The 21,646-nt window shown below is 59.2% G+C and overlaps 1 protein-coding gene across 3 annotated transcripts in view; it reads left to right on the plus strand.

The window, feature by feature from the left end:
• Nucleotides 1-21,355, plus strand: part of PTPRN2 (protein tyrosine phosphatase, receptor type N2) — a 668,485-nt gene extending 647,130 nt beyond the window's left edge. For all 3 annotated transcript variants that reach the window (XM_021079161.1, XM_021079162.1, XM_021079163.1), the window contains 2 exons: nt 12,236-12,309; nt 19,801-21,355. In XM_021079161.1, coding sequence (XP_020934820.1) covers nt 12,236-12,309; nt 19,801-19,872 — 146 coding nt within the window. In that variant the 3' untranslated portion in view covers nt 19,873-21,355. The remainder of the gene's footprint in view (nt 1-12,235; nt 12,310-19,800) is intronic.

Genomic DNA, 21,646 nt, shown 5'->3' on the forward strand with positions numbered 1-21,646 from the left:
TGCCTGTCAGCCTCCCAGGGGACTTGGGAGGGAAACGCTGGGAAGGGTGACACCTTCGGTCCCCCTCCCACCTGTGAAAACATCGTCCACTCCACATCGGTTTGCGCACACGCGCACATGCACACGCACACACACACACGCGTGTTCTTAGCTAGGGTACGCTCCCCCCGGAACCCCCACACCTCATCCTTCGCCAGGCAGTAAGAGCAGATGCTGATTATAGAAATGCTACGCCAATGCCAGCCTCTTTGAAGTAAGCATTTTTCTTACTCCATTTTCTCCTCATTAAAAAAAAAAGGAAATTGGAACACGTCTTTAGCCCAAGGATGTAGATGCGTGAAGATAAAAATAATTGCCCCGTATTACTCGTCTGGACTAGAGCTTGAGCACGTGGCCAGCCCTACAGCTGGTCCCCAGAGGACTAGCTGGGGTCCAGAGCTGGCCCTCTGGGCGCTGCAGAGGCTCCCTGCTGGTGGCTGGGGACAATGAAGCCAGGCTCGCACCACAGAGACCATTCTATGCCCCTGAAGTAGCCTGGTGCTCGCGTTGTGCAAACAAAGAAACAACTGAAGCAAAATGCAAAGCCTTCAATGCTGCTTTCATAACGCGTTTTGATCTTTGAGCAACAAACCTAACTTTTTTAGTTGAAGCATCCTTTGTTCCCTGCTAGTGCCGCTGTGTCGCCACACCTACGTCTGTCTCCTCATTTGCAAAGTGCGTGGCCGCAGGCTGGAGCCCTTCGTGGAAAGTGTATTTCTCCCCTGGCCATTGCCCTCCCTCTCTGCTGTCACGCACACTGCTTCTGTTCTCTTAAACCAAGAGATACACATTGTCTCACGTTGGAGGTGACGCCTCTGTGAGCCCCGTGACCCGCCAGCCTGCTGGGTACCCGGTGTGCAGAGCCTGGCTTGGCCAAAGGAAAGGAGCCCACAGCAGGGCGGGCATCACTGCCTTCTCGGTATTTGGGGGGGCCCGGGGTCCACTCGCCATGTGCAGCACCTGGCTGAGGGGTGGTGCAGGTCTGCTCCGGGAGAAGCGGGAAGCGCCAACGCTCCAGGCAGGCCCGACCCCCCAGCCCCCGCCCCGTGGTGCCTGCATCACGTCTGCTTCCCCAACAATGCAAGCCCAGCCGGGTGGAACCAGCCAGGGAGCGGGGAGGGCTGGGGTGGGGGGTCTCCATCCTTTCCTGAGATTGGTCACCCCTCCTCTGTTCCTGACCTGCTCCCCTCTGCCCGGGGGGTCTGCTGTGTGAAAGCCCCTGACCTGGGGCCCCGGGCCGTGGTCTCGGGGGAGATCAAAGGGCGGGGGGGCCCTCCGCCGGCGAGGTGGGCCTTTCCCAGGCCACCCCAGCAAGCAGCCGCTGGGGTTTTGTTCTGACCCAGGCTGGCGGGGCCCGAGTGGCCGAGGCCGCCTTTGTCTGGCCTGAGAAGCTGGAGGCCCCGCGTTCATCAAGTGATCAAAGGCCTGGACACGAAACCTTTCTTCCCGCTTCCTTTTCTTAAAAGGAATGAATTGCAGGAGGACCAAAGAATGCCTCCCCAAAGCATCCTGCTCGCCGGCCCCAGATCGGCCCCTCGGCCGGGAGGCCAGCCCAGAGCACTCAGCCGGCCTGCTGCGGCCTCAGCCTGGCCCTCGGCCTTTCACGGGGGCTTTCGGGGATTAAGGCCTGCAGGGGTATCTGGAGCCTTTGAGAGGAAACGGGGACTAATTCACGTCCTTTCTGCGCTGTCTGGCTGTTAGCCCGCAGACGACGATGCAGTTTGCAATCTGAGGGGGGGGGCGCTGCTCTGCACGGGTTTTGTGGCGGGAAAATCAGTGTCATCCTGTAAAATGCTTCTGCACATTTTTCCTGCGGCTGTGAACGCATTTCTGACGCGTTGTGAACATTTGGATCAGAATCCGTGTTTTGGGAGCTGATTTCTCGCACTGAGGGGCTTGGCTCGAACGCAGCAACACTGCTCTTGCAGCTGAGATTTTTTTTTTATGCTTTTATATTTTTGTCCATGAGGTCTCTCTGCTCAGGGATTCCCACATTGTCTCACAACCTGTGAAAGGACTGCAGAGGCCGATGGTGGGGTCCCCAACGGTCACATCTGCTGGGTTCCCCACCCCTGGGGGGCGGGGTGGCCTCGCTGGCTGGCCAGGTGTCACTCACCCAGAGACCACAGCAGAAACCACACTTCGAGGAAGCTGGGCATCCCCAGGCCCTGACTCTCCGGGGAGGCCCCTTCCTTTTGTTTGGCAGGAGCCACAGGAGCGGGCTTTTTCTCTCTGTGCTCACGGATCCCGGCCAGCAGGTTGCCAGGAGAGGCCTTCAAAGCGAAGGTGGCTGAGAGGTCATTCCCAAGTGACCTCGGCATGGGAGCGTGGCCAGCTGACCCGTTTCCATCCTCAGCGGCCGACCTGTTTCACTGTCCGCCCCTCGCCCAGGGACGCCAGCAAGCGTCTCTCCTCCAGAGGGAGGTGGCAGTGTCACCCTCTCTCCTGTCCCCGGGAACCTGAGTCCTCTGGGACCGCACCTGAGTGGACCTGCACAGGGTTTGTCCTTCGATGTCTGACTCCGGTCGCCCGGCATCGCGTCCTCAAGGCCGATCCACGTGGCAGGTGCCAGCTGCTCCCCCTCACGGAGGCTGACGCGCCGTCCCACGGGCAGACCCCAGGTTCCTTGTCCATCCTGCATCGTGACCGCTGTCAGCTGCTGAAACAATGCGCTGCGATCAGGGGTGTGCGACTCTCTTGGGAGTTTCTGCTTCTGGTTCTTTGGGGTTGTGCGCCCAGAGTGGATCGGCTGGAGGGCAGGGTGGTTTGTGTTTAAATTTTTGAGGAACCTCCCTAGTGTTTTGCAGGGTGGTTGCACCTTTCCACGTTCACACCAGCATTGCAGCGGGGCTTCAGCTTCTCCACAATCCCGCTCCACGTGCGTTATTTCCTGGGGTTTGAAAGCTGCTGTCCCCGTGGCTGTGAAGCAGCATCTCCCTGGGGGTTTTATTTGCATTTTCCTAAAGCCTAAAGGGGAGGCCTGCTCGTATTTGTTGACCCTTTGGATGTGTCCTTTGGTGAAATGTCTGTTCAAGTGCTTTGCCCATGTTTAATTGAGGGTTTTTGGTAGGAGTTCTTTCTATCCCCTGACTATGAAACACCTATCAGACGGTGCTTTGCCGATATTTTCTCCTGTTCTGGGAGAAATAACATTTCGTGGCTCGTTGAACTTTTAAAACCCAGCACCCCTCCCCCAGCTGCGCTGGTCACGACAGCAGCCGCTGGTCCCATGTGGCGACTTAGGTGAGTTAAGAGGGCCCAGTGGCCGCCAAACAGGACGTGCAGAGGTCCCGTCCGTTGCAGGAGGCCCCACTGGGTGGCTCTGCTCCTGGGAACAGGTGACAGTGGCCGTCCACAGGGGTCCACACCTTCGTCTCCGTCTCTCTGGGCCCAGCCCGCACGTCTCGCTCTGTCTTCCCGCGACGGCCCCTGGACGGGTCTGGGTCCTCGGCTCTGAGCCCCGTCTCTTCTGCACCTGGAGGGCAGGGGGATGTGGGGACATGCCGCCAGCAACGCAGCCCCTCTCTCAGGGCCACGCCACTCCTGTCCTACAGGACCCAGGACTCAGCTGAGCCTGGATCACCCCTTCCGCCTCTCACGGGTCCTGCTGTCCCTTGGGGCCACCGCCACAGAATCCTTCCTCCTCTGGCAGATGCTGGGCTAAACCCTGGAGGTGCCATTTCAACCTGGTATTTACTGAACGCCTGGAACCGCGGCCAGCGAGACAGGAACAGACCCCGGCCCCCGCAATTTATACCCGTGCAGCAGGAAATGTGGGGCAGTGAGTGCCAAGGAGGCCCCGGGGTGCAGGCCCTGGGTGCCTCGCTGCCATCTGTCCCAGAGCCAGTTACAGAGCTTAGGCCATTCCTCACAGCGCCAAGGGGACGGATGCTGACTGGTGGCTGAGGAAGCAGATCCCAGAGGTGTGGCAAAGGCGTCCAGCCAGCCGGGCCAAGGCAGAGCCCAGAGCTCAGAGGGCAGCGCCCAGAGGCACGACAGCCCGCAAGGTGCAGGGCAGCTCTCTTAGGGCCCCGGTGGAACCTGTACCTGGGAGAAGCCACGGAGGCCAGGTGGCGGGGACCAGTCTGGAGCCGCTGGGAGGAGAACGTCCAGCAGGTCCGGGCGGGATGGACTTGGTGCTGCTGGACGAGAGGGCCAGAGGGGCGGCACTGGCTCTTCCACGGACAAGAGGGAGCGGGGGAGGCAGCCTGCAGAGACCAGGGGCCCTGGAGCGACAGACCTGAAGATCCAGCAGGAGGGGCTCTCCAGTGACACCCTGTGGGGGGGGGGTTGATGCCTTGACCTCAGGGGGTGATGCCTTGACTGGGGAGGCGACGCCTTGTCCTTGGGGTGATGCCTTGTCCTCAGGGGGTGATGCCTTGTCCTGGGGGGTGAAGCCTTGTCCTCGGGGTGGAGGGTTGATGCCTTGTCCTCAGCTCGCACAGGTTTCAGCTGAAAAGAGGGTCCAGACAGGGGACAGGGGGTCTTTCAGTTGCGGAAATTGTGTCCCATCAGGCAACAGGGGGATATTTCTTCCCTTGTCTGTTTACTGGGCAGTCGAAGCTGAGACGCCCGGGGGGCCGGGGGCAGCTCTGCTGGGGGGCCCGGGCCCAGGTGACACCAAAGACAGGATAGGCTAATGGCGAGAAGCAAGACAAGGGGGACCACGGTCCCCGGAAAACACCCCAGGTACATGTTACCAGGCCTCTCTGAGCCACACAGCAGCCGCGGCCTGCAGCCGCCCCCAAGGCAGCCCCCATCCTCAGGTCACCCCGAGCGCCGGCAGGTCCCCCAACTCTCCCACCTGCCGACAGGTCGTCGGTCCCTCCCGTGAGCGCTTCCTTCTCCTGACCGGCGGCAGCTCACTCGTCCCCAGGCCCAGGCTGACCTCTCCCATCCCATGGGCAGGGTCACATCTGGCCCTCTGGCCCCTGGCTCACCGGCCCTGCCACATGGCCATGGAGGCGTTGATGCAGCTGCGGGGTCCCCAGTGTCCTTTAGCAGAGCCAGCTGCCCCGCGGGGGCCTTGCTCCTGTGCTCCCAGCCATCGCCCCAGCCCCACGCACCCCTCTCCCCTGGACCCCGGAGGCGCAAGAAGACCCCGGGCCCTTTCAGCAGCAGCTCACGCCCCGACCGTGAGACCGCATCCCTGCTCCTGCCAAGGACCCCCGGCTCCCCCCAGCACAGGGGGTCCCCGAGCACAGCCCCCCTGCTGGCTTGGCAGAGGAGGCTCAAACACTGTGTTAAGTAGGATTCCGAGGCCCATGCTCTGCTGGAACGGCCGTGTTTTCTGCGTGGGCAAAATGTCAAGGACCCCTCCTCTGTCCTTTGCGTTGGGGACCCTCCGGGTCAGTCAGGCCACAGGCACATGTACTTGTGCTGGAACATTCTGTGGCGAGCGCGGACTGTCCATGCTGTTCCCACGACCTCTTGGTGCCCTCCTGAGGCCTCTGGACCCCTGCCCCTCCTTTCACCAGGGCGGGGGACGGGGATTCGAGGACTCCGCAGAACTGTGCCCCAGTGCCGTGTCCACCGTCCACCGAGCAGACCAGAGGCCAGCCGCATGCTTGCGTTCTGATCCAGAAACAGACTCAGGGGCCACGGGAGGGAGAAGGGTCCAGAGAGCCCTCACTGCAGGTTTGATAGTGACTGAGGGTCAACCCCCCCGGAGGACTCGTCCCCGGTTCAAGGGTAACAAGAGGAGTTCCCGCTGTGGCTCAGCAGACTGAGCGCCATCACTGTCGCTTTGAGGATGCTGGTTTGATCCCTGGCCTCCCTCAGTGGGTCAAGGAGGCTGCATTGCTGTGGCCGTGGTGTAGGCCAGCAGCTGCAGCTCCCATTTGACCCCTGGCCCAGGACTTCCATGTGCCGCAAGTGCTACCCTAAAAAAGAAAAAAGGGGGGGGGTAACGAGTGGCCAGGCCCTCAGGGCACCCATAGGTCTCTGAAGCCCCAGCTGCTCCCCCCACCCCGGACTCCCCTCTGTTCTGATCCTGCAGGGCCCCAGGAGCATGCGGCTCAGAGTGGCAGATCCTGGCTGAAATGGGGGGCTGCCTTCAGAACCCCTCCTGCTCCCCAAGCCTCCAGGGTCATCCATGACTCGGGGCCCCGGCCTCTTCCCTGAAGCCACAGAGAAAGCACTTGCTGTCGCCTTGGTCACTCTGACCTGCCCACTGAGGACTGAGCGTGGCCTGGAGGTTTCCTAGGGCGCGTGTGTCCTGTGTCATTCCGGGTCCCACAGGCGGCACTTCGCCGTCGGTGCCGGGATGTAGAAAGTGTCCCCTTGGTGGCACTGCTGCCTCCGCGTCTCGTTCACGCTCCGCTTCCAGGGGCAGGTCGTGGTCTGTTCATTGTGCCCCTGGCGGCACTGGGCCCTCAGGATGGTCGTGCCGTCACTGCATCTTCACAAGTTTACCGGTCGCCCCCCTCTGACGCCCTCTGTTCTTTACCCAACGTGGTACCCGGTTCTCAGCAGTGACGCTGCCCATGCCTCCCCGGCATCCCAGATGCCACGAGCAGAGCCTCCTGGAGCATCGGGGACGGCAGCTTTAGGAGCCACACAGAGTCCTGCTTTTGTTTAACGGGTATTTTTTATGAAGATTACCAAGCATCTCCGCTTCTCCGGAGAAGTGGTTTCAAATTTGTGTTTATAAACCATGGAAACTTCCTCGTTTGTGGAGTCCTGGAGCCCTTGACTTTTAAGTGGCTGTGATGCTCGTGTGAGTCTCCTTTGATCCCAGGAAGACCTTGTGAAGAGCAGGTGATAATGACTCCAGACGGCCGATAAGAACACTTCCTGGTTGTAATTTTGACAAATCTTCAGTCCATTCAGAGCATCCAGAAACATGAAGTAAACCCGCTGAGCACAGCAGACCCAGGACGATTGTGTGTGTGTGCGTGTGGGCACACGCATGCGTGCACATGCATGCGTGCATGTGGGGTCGAGGCCCGGGGTGGCCCTTGCACCCGCAGGCACCTGGCAGCGAGAGGAGGGGCCCTCCGACTGTATGGTGGAGCCTCCCTGACGCGTCGTCTTGGCTTGGGGCTCTCTGGTCCTGTCGCCACAGAGGGAGCTCAGCTGTGAATCCGCCGGATTGTCGGGGCCGAGGACGCTCCTGTCACTGGTCCCCCCCCGCCCCGCGTCCCTGCCCCCTTCCTCCCAAAACGGAGCTCAGCCGAAAACCGCAGACCCTGCAGACCCAGCTCAGCGCACAGATAGCTCTGCCCCTGCCCCCCGGATGCGGGGGCTGCTCCACGCGGCTCCTCCTGGACGGCTGGCCACCACCGCCATCCCTCTGTCCCTGCAGGTATACTTAGCTGGGAGCAGAGCATGAGTGGAGGCAGTTTCCTCATGCAGAATCAAGGCCTTTGTCACCTGTGCCCTCAACGTGTCACGAGTTCCTCACACTGAAGAAGAAAGCGTGCATGGCACCCCTGCCACCTGCAAAACCTCAAGACGTGTTTATGAAGTGACCGTGCGTGAGGATGCCGTCGAAGCCGGCTGACGAGCGCGGAGGGACCGGGACGGTCTGTGACCTCCTCGCGCCTCAACCACAGTCACTCGCCGTCACCTGGAAGGAGGTGGCGCCTCGAGTCACAGGACTCGCCCACCAGCCGGCAAACGCCACGGGGGAGCAAAGCGAACCTCAGAAAGAGGCCTGTTTTCTTGGTTTTCTTTCACTTTGAATGGATTCATCGTAAAATTGGTTTTGACATGTTAATACCAATATTCTTTTCCAGTGTCTCGTTTAGTGGTTCCTACTTTTATGGAAAGCTAAAAAAACAAACAAAAAAGTTCCCATCGTGGCACAGTGGTTAACGAATCCGACTAGGAACATGAGGTTGCGGGTTTGATCCCTGGCCTTGCACAGTGGGTTAAGGATCCGGCAGTGCCATGAGCTGTGGTGTAGGTCACAGACGCGGCTCAGATCCCGCGTTGCTATGGCTGTGGTGTAGGCCGGCGGCTACAGCTCCGATTGGACCCCTAGCCTGGGAACCTCCATATGCCGTGGGAGCGGCCCAAGAAATGGCAAAAAGACAAAAAAAAAAAAAAAAAAAAAAAAGGAAAAAACAAACAAACAAAAAAAAACCACCTCTGTTGTCTTAAAAATGTGCTTACCTAGTATTGAACTTTGAAACCAGCCACCCCTGCGTCATAGGAGCCTCAGTGGGAGCCGTGGGTGTGCGCGGAGCAGCCCCCAGCCAGCCTCCCCGGGGACCCTGTGGGCCACGTGGGCCTCGCGTCTGGTGCCAGGGAAGGCGGGTCACGGTGATTCATGCTCGCCGCTCACGCTGCCCGGCCTCTGCTGTGCATCGTGGAGTCGCCCGCCTGAACCACCGCAGCACCTCAGCAAATGCATACCTGCCCCTCGCGTCCACGTAGTCGGTGCTTCTCGGTCGAAAACACGAGAACCGTCTGCCTGGCATCAGCCAGGGCTCCCTCCGTGGGCTGGTAGGGCTGTCTCGCTCCCGTCTGCCGTCTGTCTGCGTTTTATCGGCATCTGTATCATCAGTTCTTCCGCTGGGCACCTGCCTTTTGACCTGAGCCATGGACCCATCTGAAGGTTGGCCCGGACCCACAAGACGGGTTGTAAAGCGGGAGTTCCACTTCCAACGCCCTGGAGGGAGCTTCCTAGATATTTGGGGGATTGAAATAAATCCTTTCACCTTCAATGAAGCCCTTTATAAAGTGATGAAGGACAGCCCCCCCCCACACCCTTGTAGCTGTTTTATAAACACAGATTGTGTTTCATGCCGGAGTTTCACCAGGATGCTCGGAGCTGAAGGGGCGAGGTGCGTATCCTCCCTGCCCCTCGTAGAAGATCTGCCCGTGGTTCTGTTAAAACACCCCTCTCCACACCCTTCACGTAACTTATCAGCCTTCATCCTGATGCCCGCAGAGGCGTCGCGTCACCTCAGACCGTCGAGTCTCCCTGATACGTCCCCCACCTCTCTCTTTTCAGTCCTGTACGTTTTTAAGCACCCATGTAATTTCCTCCGCTGTCGCATTTTGGTCTCGGGCTAAGTGGGGTGCTGAGCTCTGGTCCCCATGTGTTTCCTACTTTAAATACCTCGTCTGGGGAGACCCTGATGAGACTGTCCGCCTGCTTTTCTCGCCTCCTCTCTTGACAGTCCCTCCAAGGGTGTCCCTACCGTCAGAGGAGAGCCGGGGGGTCCGTACATCCGATGCGAGGGGCTCGCGGGGGCCGGACCCCCTCCCCATGGAGCTGTGGAGGAGGGGCTGCCTGCCCCAGCCCAGCCCCTGGGGGTGCACCTGCCCCCGCCCCAGCCCTGTGCAGGGTCCTTCCATGGCCACCTCCTGGGACGGATGGGCAGGGGTGATGGGTGCTGGGTCTGGTGCTCAGAGCAGCCGTTCAGAACAAAATAGCTGTTGGGAGGGTCTTTAAAGGTAGAGTTTCCAAGACGGAAGACAGCAGCCTGCACACCCTTACAAAGAGGGGGTGTCAGTCTGGGCCCGCATGGGCCTCTCAGCTTTATCTTGAAGGACTAGAATCTTCTCCGGCTGGTGATCAGCCCTGGTCCACACCCGCCTCTCCCAGAACCCATGGGACAGCGGAGGGAAGCTGGGCAGAGCTTGAAACCCGGCTTCTCCACAAGCTCTTCTCCCAGAGGGGCTCTGTCCCTGAGCCTGTGTGGCTGCGGGTCCTGAACCTCCGGAGGTCGCCGTGCACCATCTCCTTGGGTCCCCACCAGGCCCTTTAGGGCTCTGCTCCCAGACAGAGCCTGGCACCCACCCAGGATGCACCCAGGCGGAGGAGTCTGCATCCTGCCCTCCCAGGCGTCTTCATGCTTGAAGCGGACCTGCAGCAGGAGCCCTGTGCAGAGGGGCAGCCCCGAGCAGGCACCCGTGTTCCTGGGGAGACGGGCTTGGGGACGAAACGCTGCCTTGGGCGCATGCTCCGTGCAGGACTAAGGCCACCCTGTTTGGAGAAGCCCATTTTGGGGTTCCTTTGGGAAGATGAAGACGCACTGGGGGGCTGCTGGGCCGTGGCCTGTGGACCGGGCAGGGTCCTCTCCCCAAGCGGGGGGCCTGGCGGTCCGGCACACCCAGCCACTGTCACAGACCATCCCGGAGTCACAGGCACCCTCTGAAGCAAGACTGCTCTTCCTGTGGCCTCGCAGCACAGAAACCACCAGCCCTGCCCAGGAGCCCTCGGGCAAACGGAACAAGAGCCTGTCTCTGGCCTGGATGAGTTAGTTTCTCAGCCAAGACCCTGGCAAGAAAGACGTCTTAGACCCCGGTAGGAGTAGGGGGGCCCGGGGTTCCTGTACCCAGCAGGATGGCATTCATCGTGGAGAGAGACTGCCAGCCCTGTCCCCACAGCCTGGGCACTGGGATGGCCGCCATGCTGGCCACACGGGATCAGCCAGACCCCGCCTCCTGGTCTGAAACACTCATTCCAGAGGCGCAGCCCTGTCGCGGTTCCCCGCCTGCAGGTGTACATCTGCCTGGATTGCATCTCCTCCCGCGGCCCCACCCTCACCAGCCGCGCCCTCTCTGAGGTTCTCGGGGCCCCACTCACCCTCCTGCCCTCATCTGCAGCGACAGCTCCCGAAGCCCTTCTCAGCCCACCGCTCGGAAAATGGCACAGCTGCCCACAGCCTCCCTCTGAGGATGTCACGCCGGATGGAGGCCACCACGGCCTCCAAGGGCTGGAGCCCCTCCCGGTCCCACGGCCAAGGGCAGCGCCAGGTGCACTGGGTCAAGACGCCGTGGGATGGCTGACCAGCCCCGTCTCTCCTCCAGGCCTGGGACCAGGGAACACGGCCACCTGCTCTCAGGACGAGGCCCCACCTGTGCAGGGCCTGAGGGTCGGGCTGGCCACTCTGGGGGCGCCTCCCCCAAGCCCCGGCGCAGGACAGAACCCCCTGCGGACAGAAAGGGCTCCGCCTCGAACCCGCCAGCTTGGGACTCCATCCTTCCGTCCATCAGCCAGAGGATCTAGCAAAGGGCCAAACAAGAATTTGTGATAAACTGACTTTTTTTTTTACATTTTTAAATTAAAGTATAGTTGATTTGCAGTGTTTCTTGAGGGTCTGTTGTACAACAGGCTGACCCAGCCACACACGGGTCCCTGTGCTGTCAACCCAAGCAGCATCATTTCTGTGGCCGCGTCTCTAGGAGGGGGGTCCCGGCCACCCTGCTCCCTGGGCATCCTGGCCGTTTCTTAACATGTGGACACTCGCTCCTAAAAGGCCAGCAGCTCTGGGTTTAAACCCCAACCTGTGTGTGTATGCATTCCCTCATCTCTCATCTCTCTAAATAAAAATCCTGTGCAGTAGGTGTCCCCGTCGTGGCGCAGTGGTTAACGAATCCGACTAGGAAACGTGAGGTTGCGGGTTCGATCCCTGGCCTCGCTCAGTGGGTTAAGGGTCCAGTGTTGCCGTGAGCTGTGGTGTAGGTCGCAGACGCGGCTTGGATCCAGCCTTGCTGTGGCTCTGGCAGCCGGTGGCTACAGCTCCACTGGACCCCTAGCCTGGGAACCTCCATATGCCGTAGCTGCAGTCATAAAAGGACAGAAATGACCAAAAACAAAAAACAAACAAACGGAAAAATCTTGTGCAATAGAAATCAAAAGTTCGGCGTTCCTGTCGTGCCGCAGTGGTTACCAAATCCGACTAGGAACCATGAGGACACAGGTTCGATCCCTGGCCTCGCTCAGTGGGTTAAGGTTCCTGCATTGCCGTGAGCTTCGGTGTAGGTTGCAGATGTGGCTCGGATCCCGCGTTGCTGTGGCTGTGGTGTAGGCTGGTGGCTATGGCTCCGATTCGACCCCTCGCCTGGGAACCTCCATAGGCCTCAGGTGCAGCCTTAGAAAAGACAAAAAGCCAAAAAAAAGAAAGAAAAAAAAAGAGATCAAAACTTCTATGCTGCTTTGGGTGGTTTAAAACATTCTTTAAATCCCCCCCCAAAAAATGAACAAAGCCTTCGTCTTGAAAGGTGCTGGCTCCTGTTGGCAGGTGTCCACGTGGGCGTCTGGTAAGAGCTTTCCAGCCCAGCCTTCTGGAATTAACGCTGACGAAAGCCACTGCACACACTGAAAGCACCGATGCCGGCTGAGGGGCGCCAGTCCATCTCGGTCGGCTTCTTGGCTCGGAGGGGACCCAGTGGCCCGCAAGGGTCAGCGGCGCTGGGGGTCTGTGTCTGAACTCACCCCCGTCCGTGTCTGTTGCAGGCGCCAAGGAGATTGACATCGCGGCGACGCTGGAGCACCTGCGGGACCAGAGACCGGGCATGGTCCAGACAAAGGTACCGTCAGCTGGTCCTGGGCACGAGGGCTCTGGGGGTGTCTTTCTCAGCTGGTTTTCTCAAGAGGAGCGAGAGTCAGGCTGGCACAGGGCAGGTCGCGGGCCGTTCTGGCAACAGCCCCAACGTTTCAGCCTGAAGAGCTTTGGCGGGATCGCGAGTCCTGGGGATGAGCCATTCGGGGCAGGGGGCGGATACAGTGCAGTTTTATAGGCAGCACCTTTTTCTTTTTTGGCCACACCCATGGCACATGGACGTTTCCTTGGCCAGGGATCGAATCCAAGCCAGTGCTGTGACCTACACCACAGCTGCAGCAATGCCAGGTCCTTAACCCACTGCACCGCAGCGGGAACTCCAAGGCCAGCTCCCCTGGAGTGGAATGTCCTGCGATCAGGAAACAGTCTGCCTGCCTCTGACATTCCCAGCTCCAAGTTCGGTCGCCAGAACAGGGGTCCCCGGGACATCCCCAGGTGTGCCAGGGTCCCTAAACTCCCCCTAAGTAGCTCGCATGCATGCTTCTTGAAAAAGGCCAAGTGTGCAACATCAGGAGCAAAGACAAAGAATTACCAGTTGGCCGTGGGTTAACCAGAGCTAGAAACAGGCTCACATGGCACGTTCCCTTAGAGTTCTGGAAATATCTGTGCCCGAGGACGAAAGCTGCCGCATGCACTTCGTCGTGAGATTCAGACTCTCATCCTTCCCCCGTGGGCCAGATACCCTGCATGCTGCTGGCGTCGAGCAGATGACCTCGGTGATGAGAGGGGCCTTTGCACAATTGCTGCTTCACACGTCGAGGGCTAGCTTACCAGCAGGACTCCTGTGACTCAAGCTGGGCTGGGCTTTGGTGCCTGGGAGGTGACGACTCTGGGACCCCAGCCCAGTGCCCCCCCCACCGCCGCAGGGTCTTACCGTCCCCCACACAGGGCGAGCAGGTCCTACGCCCCCTCTCTGACTGTCACACTGAGAACTCGAACAGGACAGCCAGTGCCGAGCCCAGGGACAGCAGGAACAGTCTACACGCTGAGCAGAAGGAAGAAGCCAAGAGCATCCCATGAGCCTGGAGATCATTTCTTTAAACACCTTAGTGAGGAGTTCCCATCGTGGCTCAGGGGTAATGAACCCGACCAGTATCCATGAGGACGTGGGTTCGATCCCTGGCCTCGCTCAGTGGGTTAAGGATCTGGCATTACCGTGCGCGGTGGTGCAGGCTGGTAGCGGCAGCTCTGATTCGACCCCTCACCTGGGAACTTCCATATGCTGAGGGTGGGGCCATAAAAATCAAAAAACCGAAACAGGAGTTCCTGCCGCAGCGCAGCAGAAAGGAATCCGATTAGGAGGCATGAGGTTGCGGGTTCGATCCCTGGCCTTGCTCCATGGGTGAAGGATCCAGCATTGTCGTGAGCTGTGGTGCAGGTCGCAGAGGCGGCTCGGCTCTGGCGTTGCTGTGGCTGTGGTGTAGGCCAGCGGCTGTAGCTCCGACTAGACCCCTAACCTGGGAATCTCCATATGCGGCCCTAAAAAGACGAAAGACAAAAAAAAAATGTTTTAAAAAAAAAAAAAAAAAACCACCTTAATGAGCCATTTGGCTTGTTCTGAATTGTTCAAGTCAGCCCTGAGCATTGAGGCAAAATGAAATTCTCTTGCAGAATCTCGACTCTTCTGAGCAGCACCAAAAGGAAGGCTGAGCGGTCAGGATGCCAGTCCAGCTGGCACCCCCACCTGCCCTGCTCTCTGCCCTCATCGGGGTTGGGGGAGGGGCTGGATGACAAGCACCCACAGCCCCTCGGTCCCTCCCCTGTATTTTGGGCCCGAGAACGTGCAGGGTTGTCACAAGGCCCTTTATGTCACGAGACTTGATGTGAAAGTCACCACACTCCGTATGTTTACGTCGGGTTTTTTTACTTGCTTTTTAGGGCCGCACCCGTGGCATATGGAGGTTCCCAGGCCAGGGGTCAAATCAGAGCTGCAGCTGCCGGCCTACCCCACAGCCACAGCAACTCAGGATCCAAGCTGCATCTGCGACCTACACGGCGGCTCATGGCAACGCGGCAGATCCTTAACCCACTGAGCAAGGCCAGGGATCGAACCCGTGTCCTCACGGGTACTAGCCGGGGTCATCATCGCTGAGCCACAACGGGAACTCCTCCTTCGATTTTTTGAAGTCTAAATTATCTTAGACCTATAAAAACTTACAGCAATGATATAAATAACTCCCACGTGCCTGACCGGCTTCCCGGTGTCACGCTGAGGTAGCCACAGGGACAACCGAAGCTGGGAAGCTGCTGGCTCTGCCGACGCATCCTGCCCCCAGGAAGCTTTCTCTGGAACAGGGTCCAGTCCAAGTCCAGCCCATAGAGCGCTCAGCAGCCACCTCTCCCTCGTCTCCACGGTGGACAAACCCGTGCCCTCAAGGATGGGCCGGGTCTGGCTGTTTCTGGGGACCGTCTCTGGCTTGGGTTTGTCTGGCGCTCCCTGGGTGGGTCCCGGGTCTGGGTCTTGGGAGGGGTGGCCCGGAAGCAGTCGAGGCCCAGCTGCGTCTCCCTGGGTTGGTGCGTGCCGTCCCTGGGCTCAGGCCAGCGTTCCCCGATGGCCAGTGGCTGTTTCTCCCTGGGCAGTTGGTAGCATCTGGGGAGAAACTGCTCACACCCGTTTGTGGTCCAGCGTCACCCCGATGAGATGCTGATAAGTGGCAAGGCGTGCATGGGTTTACCACCCAGGAAGGTCCGTCCTGCTGGATGGACCGAGTCCTGGTGGGTGGCTGGTCAGGTCCAGAGACGCAGGATCGGTTCGCGGTCCTGGATGAGCTGAGCCCCACGTGGCCGCAAGCAGCCTCAGACCTTGATGCAGCTCAGAGCTGGGGCTGGGAGAGCAGGGAATCTTCTAAGCAAGAAAGGAAAGCTAATTCTGCCTCTGGCCAGATCCGCCACATCCCCCCGCTGCCTGCTGCCTGGATCCAGAGTTCAAGCCCATCTCATCCCTCCTCGCATCTGGGCACCTCCCAGGCAGGCCTGGCCAGCCCACCCCCGCAGGGTCCAAGCAGCCTCCGAAGAGACGGATTCTGGATGGGTCTCAGCAAGGTCATTGCGAGGGCAGGTCTTCTTGACAAAACTGAAAAACAAAAATTCCCTAGCACAGCAGCCTGTCGCCAGAAGAACCCCGAAAGGCTCGCTCCCAGCCCTGCCTGGAAGAGGGGCCCTGTTATCAAAGAGGGCCGTGTCCCACCTCTATCCGGATTTCTCTAAGTGGCAAAGTGACACTCCTGGCCAGAGGATGTGCGCCAGCACCCTGGCACCCACAGGCAGCAGAGGCCACCTGGCCTCACAGTGACCTCTGCCCGGGGGGCATCTGAGGCGGTCTGGCCGAGGGTGTGCAAACTCAGCTCCTGGAATCTCGGTGCAAAGAAACCACAAACACATTAAGAGCCCCTGTTCTGTCTCAATCAGTGGCTGCTCTGGCCAACATCACCCACGAAACCGAACTTTCCCTGAAGTTCACGTTAACAGAAAGATAGGAAATTTTCTTGGACAAAATAGTACCAGGCCGTCTGAATCCACAAACCAGGAGAAGGTCCATGGTCTGTTCTTTTGGAGCCATGTAGCCAAACCACCTCTTTTGAGCTGAACACGGAACAATTAATAAACTGTGAGACCCTGGAGATGAGGCCTGGGATGGCCATAGGCCCTGACGTCCAGCCAGGCAGCCGAACTGCCTCTGTTTTAAAGTCACCAAGAGGAGTTCCCTTCGTGGCCCAGTGGTTAAGGAATCTGACTAGGAACCATGAGGTTGCGAGTTCGATCCCTGGCCTCCCTCAGTGGGTCGAGGATCCGGCATTGCTGTGAGCTGTGGTGTGAGTTGCAGACGCTGCTCGGATCCGGTGTTGCTGTGGCTGTGGCTACGGCTCCGATTCGACCCCTAGCCTGGGAATCTCCACATGCCGAGGGAGCAGCCCCAGAAAAGGCAAAAAGACCAAAAAAAAAAAAAAAAAAAAAAAGTCACCAAGAGCAGGCGTTCCTGTTGTGTCTCAGCAGGTTAAGAACTCGACTCATATCCATGAGAACCTGGGTTTGCTTCGTGGGTTAAGGATCTGGCATTGCCTCAAGCTGCGTAGGTCGCAGATGTGGCTCAGATCCCGCGTTGCTGTGGCTGTGGTGCAGGCCAGCAGCTGCAGCTCTAGCCCAGGACCTTACATAGGCCGTGTGTGCAGCCCTAAAAAGACAAAAACAAAGTCACCAAGAGCTGTGTTTCCACCTGAAACAAGCTGTCCATCAAACAAACTGCAGGCCCTGGTGGAGGGCTGCTGCCACAGACCCAGCCCTGGGAGGGGGCGCAGCTCGAGGGCCAGGACGAGGTGCCACATGGGGGCGAGACGTTGTCCACACGACCCCGTCTCCATTCTCCAGAATGGGCACACTAAAACACTTATTTTTAGGAAGAGAGATGAACACGCAGGATGTAGTTATAATGATGCACTTTGAAAGCTGAGTTCTGTCTCCCCTTCACTCTGTAACCACCTTCTCCCCTTCTGTGTATCCTGTGAAAGGTACCTTTCTAACCAAAGGCCTCAGCGCTTTTCTGTAATCACATTTCCTCTTACAGTTGTCACTTAGAAGTCAAAGCCGGAGTTCCCTGGTGGCTCAGCAGGTTAAGGACCTGGTGTTGTCACCAAGGTCGCCCCAGTTGCTGCTGTGGTTCAGGTTTGATTCCCAGCCTGGGAACGTCCACATGCTGGGGGCAAAGCCCAAAAACAAAAGCCAAAGCTGCTTAAGTCGTGTGTTCCGCCCCCTGCAAGCCATGCGGTCACGCTTGCCGCCGGCTTAGATGACTCGCGGGTGGGTACCCGTGGCGCCCCTGCCTGGCCCGTCTCTACATTTGGATCGCACCCCTGCTAGTGTCCTGCTGCTCAGGCCTGTCCCCAAGGCCCCAACTTGCCTTCTTCCTGGAGACATAGGCGTCTTCACGCCCCCATTCTCTCTGTGTGTCTGCCTCCCCTTCCTTGCGCGCACACACGCACACACACGTACACACGCAGGGCCTGTGCCCTGTCTCCCTGCTCTAGCATCCCGGGTCTGGGGTGGAGCCTGGGCTGGCATGTGACGAGGGGCTGAGGGGAGGGCTCCTGTCCTGAGCCCTTTTAAGAGCCGCACTCTCCCTGTCCTTGTGGGGGCCGGGACCCCTGCCTCAACTTGAACCCCGCTGGGCACCCCGCAGGGCGGGGCAGGGAGCCTGGAGGCCGTGGGCTGTCTCCTGCCCCACCATCTTAGTTCAGCCCCTTCCGGGCTTTGAAAGTCCCCAGGCCTCTCTCTGGGCCCCTGGCCTCGCAGACCTGGCAGCTGGGACGTTGCAATCAGGAGGCTCCGGGGCTCCTGCTCGAGTGGCTCGTGTCCTAAGATTGAGTCCAGGCCCCAGAGACCATCTGGAGATGCGTGGTCTTTCATTCCTCAAGTGCAGCTTCTGCCTGTTATTTTCATGCTTTTTCTTAAAATCGTGTCTCTTCAAAGGACTTCAAATGCTGGTCCTTCGCTGTTTCTGGACTCCCTGTCCTCGACATCTCGCATCCTACCGTCTTAGCTAGGATGGCACTGCTGGAAGTGTGGGCCATACACAGTCCCCAGCCGGGACAGGGGGAGCAGCTGGCACCTTCCGAGATGACGGGCAGGCGGCTGATAAGCCCCCATCTCGCGCTGACCAGCCCTGAGTGCACAGCCCGCCCCCAGCTGGTGCCCACGGCCCAGCGGTGCCCAGACAGTGGAGTCTGCTGACCCCAGCCTCGCGGTCTGCACAGCGGCGGTTGCACCTGCTCCGTCCCACGTCCTCCCTGCGTCGCATTTGTCACGTGACGTGACATCAATGTTGGCTTTCTTATCAGACGCTTTCCATGAACTAGCTTCCTTCTCTTTGGGGCTGGGGGTTCCCGGGGTCCCGTTTCATAAGGAAGTGTCCCTCGTGTGCCTGTCCCCTTCTCCCTTTAGAGGGACGCTTGCAGAGCAGCTCTCCCTCTAAGCCTCAGTGGGATTCCCGCAGGGTCTCTCTTCATTTTGTCACATTTCTGAGCCGTCATGAGACCCTAGTGTGCACGCTGGCAAAGCCATCGAGTGGGAGGAGGCTGCTGGAGTCTCGGACCCGAGTCCTGCACACGACACCCCCTGCGAACTGACAGTCACTTGAGAGCGGCGACCGGAGGCTTTCCAAGGGCAGGTTGGGCCCGGTGACAGCAGGTCTGACCACCGGGCCCTACAGGGAAGGGGAAGGACCTCCAAGCAGGGCCTTGGGCGCTGGGAGATGCTGGGACACGTGGCGCCACGCTGCGAGACTCAGGAAGCTCTCCCAGTGGAGCCCCCAGTGCCCACGGGGCCTGTGGCCACCGGCAGAGGGCCTGCACTGGAACAGCTCAGGGGACCCTAATGAGAAGCTGGCTCTTGTCCCCAAATAGGCACTAAATTCGGTTGACTTTCTGCTGCTGTTGTTTTTTTTTTGTTTTGTTTCGTTTTGTCTGTTCTAGGGCCACACCCGCAGCATATGGAGGTTCCCAGCCTAGGGGTCTATTCGGAGCTGTAGCCACCGGCCTAGGCCAGAGACATAGCAACTCGGGATCCAAGCCACATCTGCAACCTACACCACAGCCACAGCAACGCCGGATCCTTCACCCACGGAGCAAGGCCAGGGATCGAACCCGCAACCTCATGGTTCCTAGTCAGATTCGTTAACCACTGCGCCATGACAGGAGCTCCTCCGCTGTTTTCGTTGGAGCTATTTGCTGTGTTTCTGTCACCTACCGGCCGCTCACAGTAGAACTGAGTCCTTCTTTTGGGACTTGGGTTCACGGGTGTTTGCGATCCAGGTATCAGGTGTTTATGCCATTGATGAAAGATCTTCGTCCCGGCGGTGGTTTGCGTTATGGACGTGACATCCCGGGGGGGACGGCAAAGGGCCTGAGGATCCGAGCTGGCGTTTCCATCCAGGGCTTGGGGCGGGAGCGAGGAGCTGGGGCTCCACGCGACGGTGGGCTGTCCCTGCGCGGTGACCCCACGAGGTTGCCACACCATCCGGGCCGGCTTCACGGCAGGAAGCCGCATCCCGCCCCGGGTCCAGCGCTGGCGGTGGGGGCGGGACGAGGTTTCTTGGCAAGTGGAGCTGAGTCGGGTGGCGGCTGGGTGGGGGAGTCCGAAGGCGGTGGCCCCACCCTGTACATTCCTGAGCAAGGAAACCCTACGAAGGAAGGTGGCTGCACCCCGCCCCCGCCAGGGAGGGGGTCCTGCGGGAGTCAGAGGGAGCCCATCGGGGCGCCGGGTGCCCCGGCAGCATCTCCAGTGATAAAAGGTGATGAGAAGCATGGAACCTGGGCCTTGTCCTGCAGACCCACGCTGCCGGCCTTTCCCTGGGAACCTGCAGCCGTTCCCTCTTCTCCTCGACGGCCTCTTTCTGCAGGGGGCGCCGGAGAGCTCAGGGCTGCGGTGAGATGTCCAGGGTCACTTGTCTTTCCTTTCGTCCCTCCAGGAGCAGTTCGAGTTTGCGCTGACGGCGGTGGCCGAGGAGGTGAACACCATTCTCAAGGCCTTTCCCCAGTGAGCCCTGCCCCGGGGGTGCTGTCTGCAGCCGCGAGATAATGTCACCGCGTCTCCTAGTGTCACGTCGCCTGCCTAGTGATCAGCTCCTTAAGCCTCCGTCGTCAGTACAGTTTAGCAGTTAACATGTGCATTTTTCCTCAACCAAATAATAATCGAGATCTGTGGGACCAAGCAATTACAGGGGACAAGATCAGTTCATCTATTTTCACGTTCTTGAAAAAAAAAATATTTTTCCTTAAAGCACAGTCCACGTTCTTCGCCGCCGATCGTGTCGCACGGATGGCACCCGAATGCACACAGTTTGGTCCCCGGAAGAGAGCTGGCTTGTAACCCCCTAAAGGAAGGTCAGCCGGGCAGGGAGGGGCCCAGCGAGGCTGGCAGGGCACCGAGGGAGGCCACCAGCCGGAGAAAACGCCTTTGGCTTCTGTCTGGACGAGTTTGTCACCAGGAGAAATCAGCAGCTTATTCAGGAGCTAGATGACAAAACGGTGGCATCCTGCAGCTTGGGAGCCGATAGTAAGAAAATCGTCACAGCGCCTGGTTCAGTCCCCCGAGCTACGACAGCCCCTCTCCCTCTGCCCCCAAGGCGGGCAGGGCCCCGGGGAGCAGACGCTTCCCCCGCCACCAGCCCCCAGGCCAGGCACCCCCAGGACGGCCTCACCCAGGCAGGGGTGGGGCTTTCACGCTAAATGGGGGTCTGCACTTGGCAAGAACACGCCGCTAACCCCGCAGGTTGACCGAAACCAGCGAAGGCAGAGCTGGGCATGCCTTGGGCTCCCGGCAGGCATCTCCGCTCCCCTCTGGTGCAGGCAAGAGGCCCGCTGGCGCCCACGGGAGACAGAGATGAGCTCACCTCGGGAGAAATGCGGGGAGAGAGACCACATCGTCTGCTTTCACCTGGTAGAATCCGAGCCCCTGGGGACCGGCGATGGCCCGGCCCTGGGCTCGGGCTCCCATCACGCACCGGCTCCTGGCAGACGTCACGGCGATGATGGGATTTGCCGGGCTCGTGCCTGAGCCCCAGGTTTACTGCCTGAAGCCGAAGAATACATTTCATTAACCTGGGATGGTCACACCTAGGAAGACATGCTGGCTGATCTTGGGGGGCGGAGGGGGGGGGTCTTGTTGGGAAGAAAACGCTCCTGGTAATTCTCCCTCCAGCCGTCGACACAGTCTCTCCATCTCGGACAGATGTGGCAGCTCCAAAGACAGAAGGGAATCGTGGCCGGCGGAACGGGGAGAAAGATGCCCAAATATTATCTGTGTCTTTAAATGGTGTCGTCCCGCAGGTCCGCTTCCACAGCTCTACAATTTCTCTCCCCGAGTGGTTTCTCTCTATCTCGAATCTAGATAATTAATAGAACGAATTGATCTGAATTTAGGAATCGCATACCTACGTGAAATTTCTCACTTCTTACGTTTCTTCCATGTGAGATCTGAAAGCCTATTCAATTGTGTCCGATTAAACTTCTGATTTCACCCTCGACTGGTCTTTCTTTGGGATGAGAGGGCAGGTTTTTCCCGCTCATCCTTTGTTCCCTGCGGGTGTGGGCGTTTAGTGCAGAGACCAAGTGTGAGTTCCTTGGAACTCTGTCCTGAGCTGCTGTCTTATCTGCAGAGCTGGGTGTGTACCAAGGGCCACCGTTGAGTGTCGCTGAGAATTTATTCATTAAAAAGTGATAAAACAACCTCCGCTAAAAGCTGGGGGGAGGGCTGTGCTTGAGTTTGCCCCCCTCTCGCCCCCGTGCTGGTCCACCTCGGCTGGCGGTGGCGAC

This window comes from Sus scrofa, chromosome 18 (genome assembly GCF_000003025.6).
Source record: "Sus scrofa isolate TJ Tabasco breed Duroc chromosome 18, Sscrofa11.1, whole genome shotgun sequence".
Taxonomy (NCBI): domain Eukaryota; kingdom Metazoa; phylum Chordata; class Mammalia; order Artiodactyla; family Suidae; genus Sus; species Sus scrofa.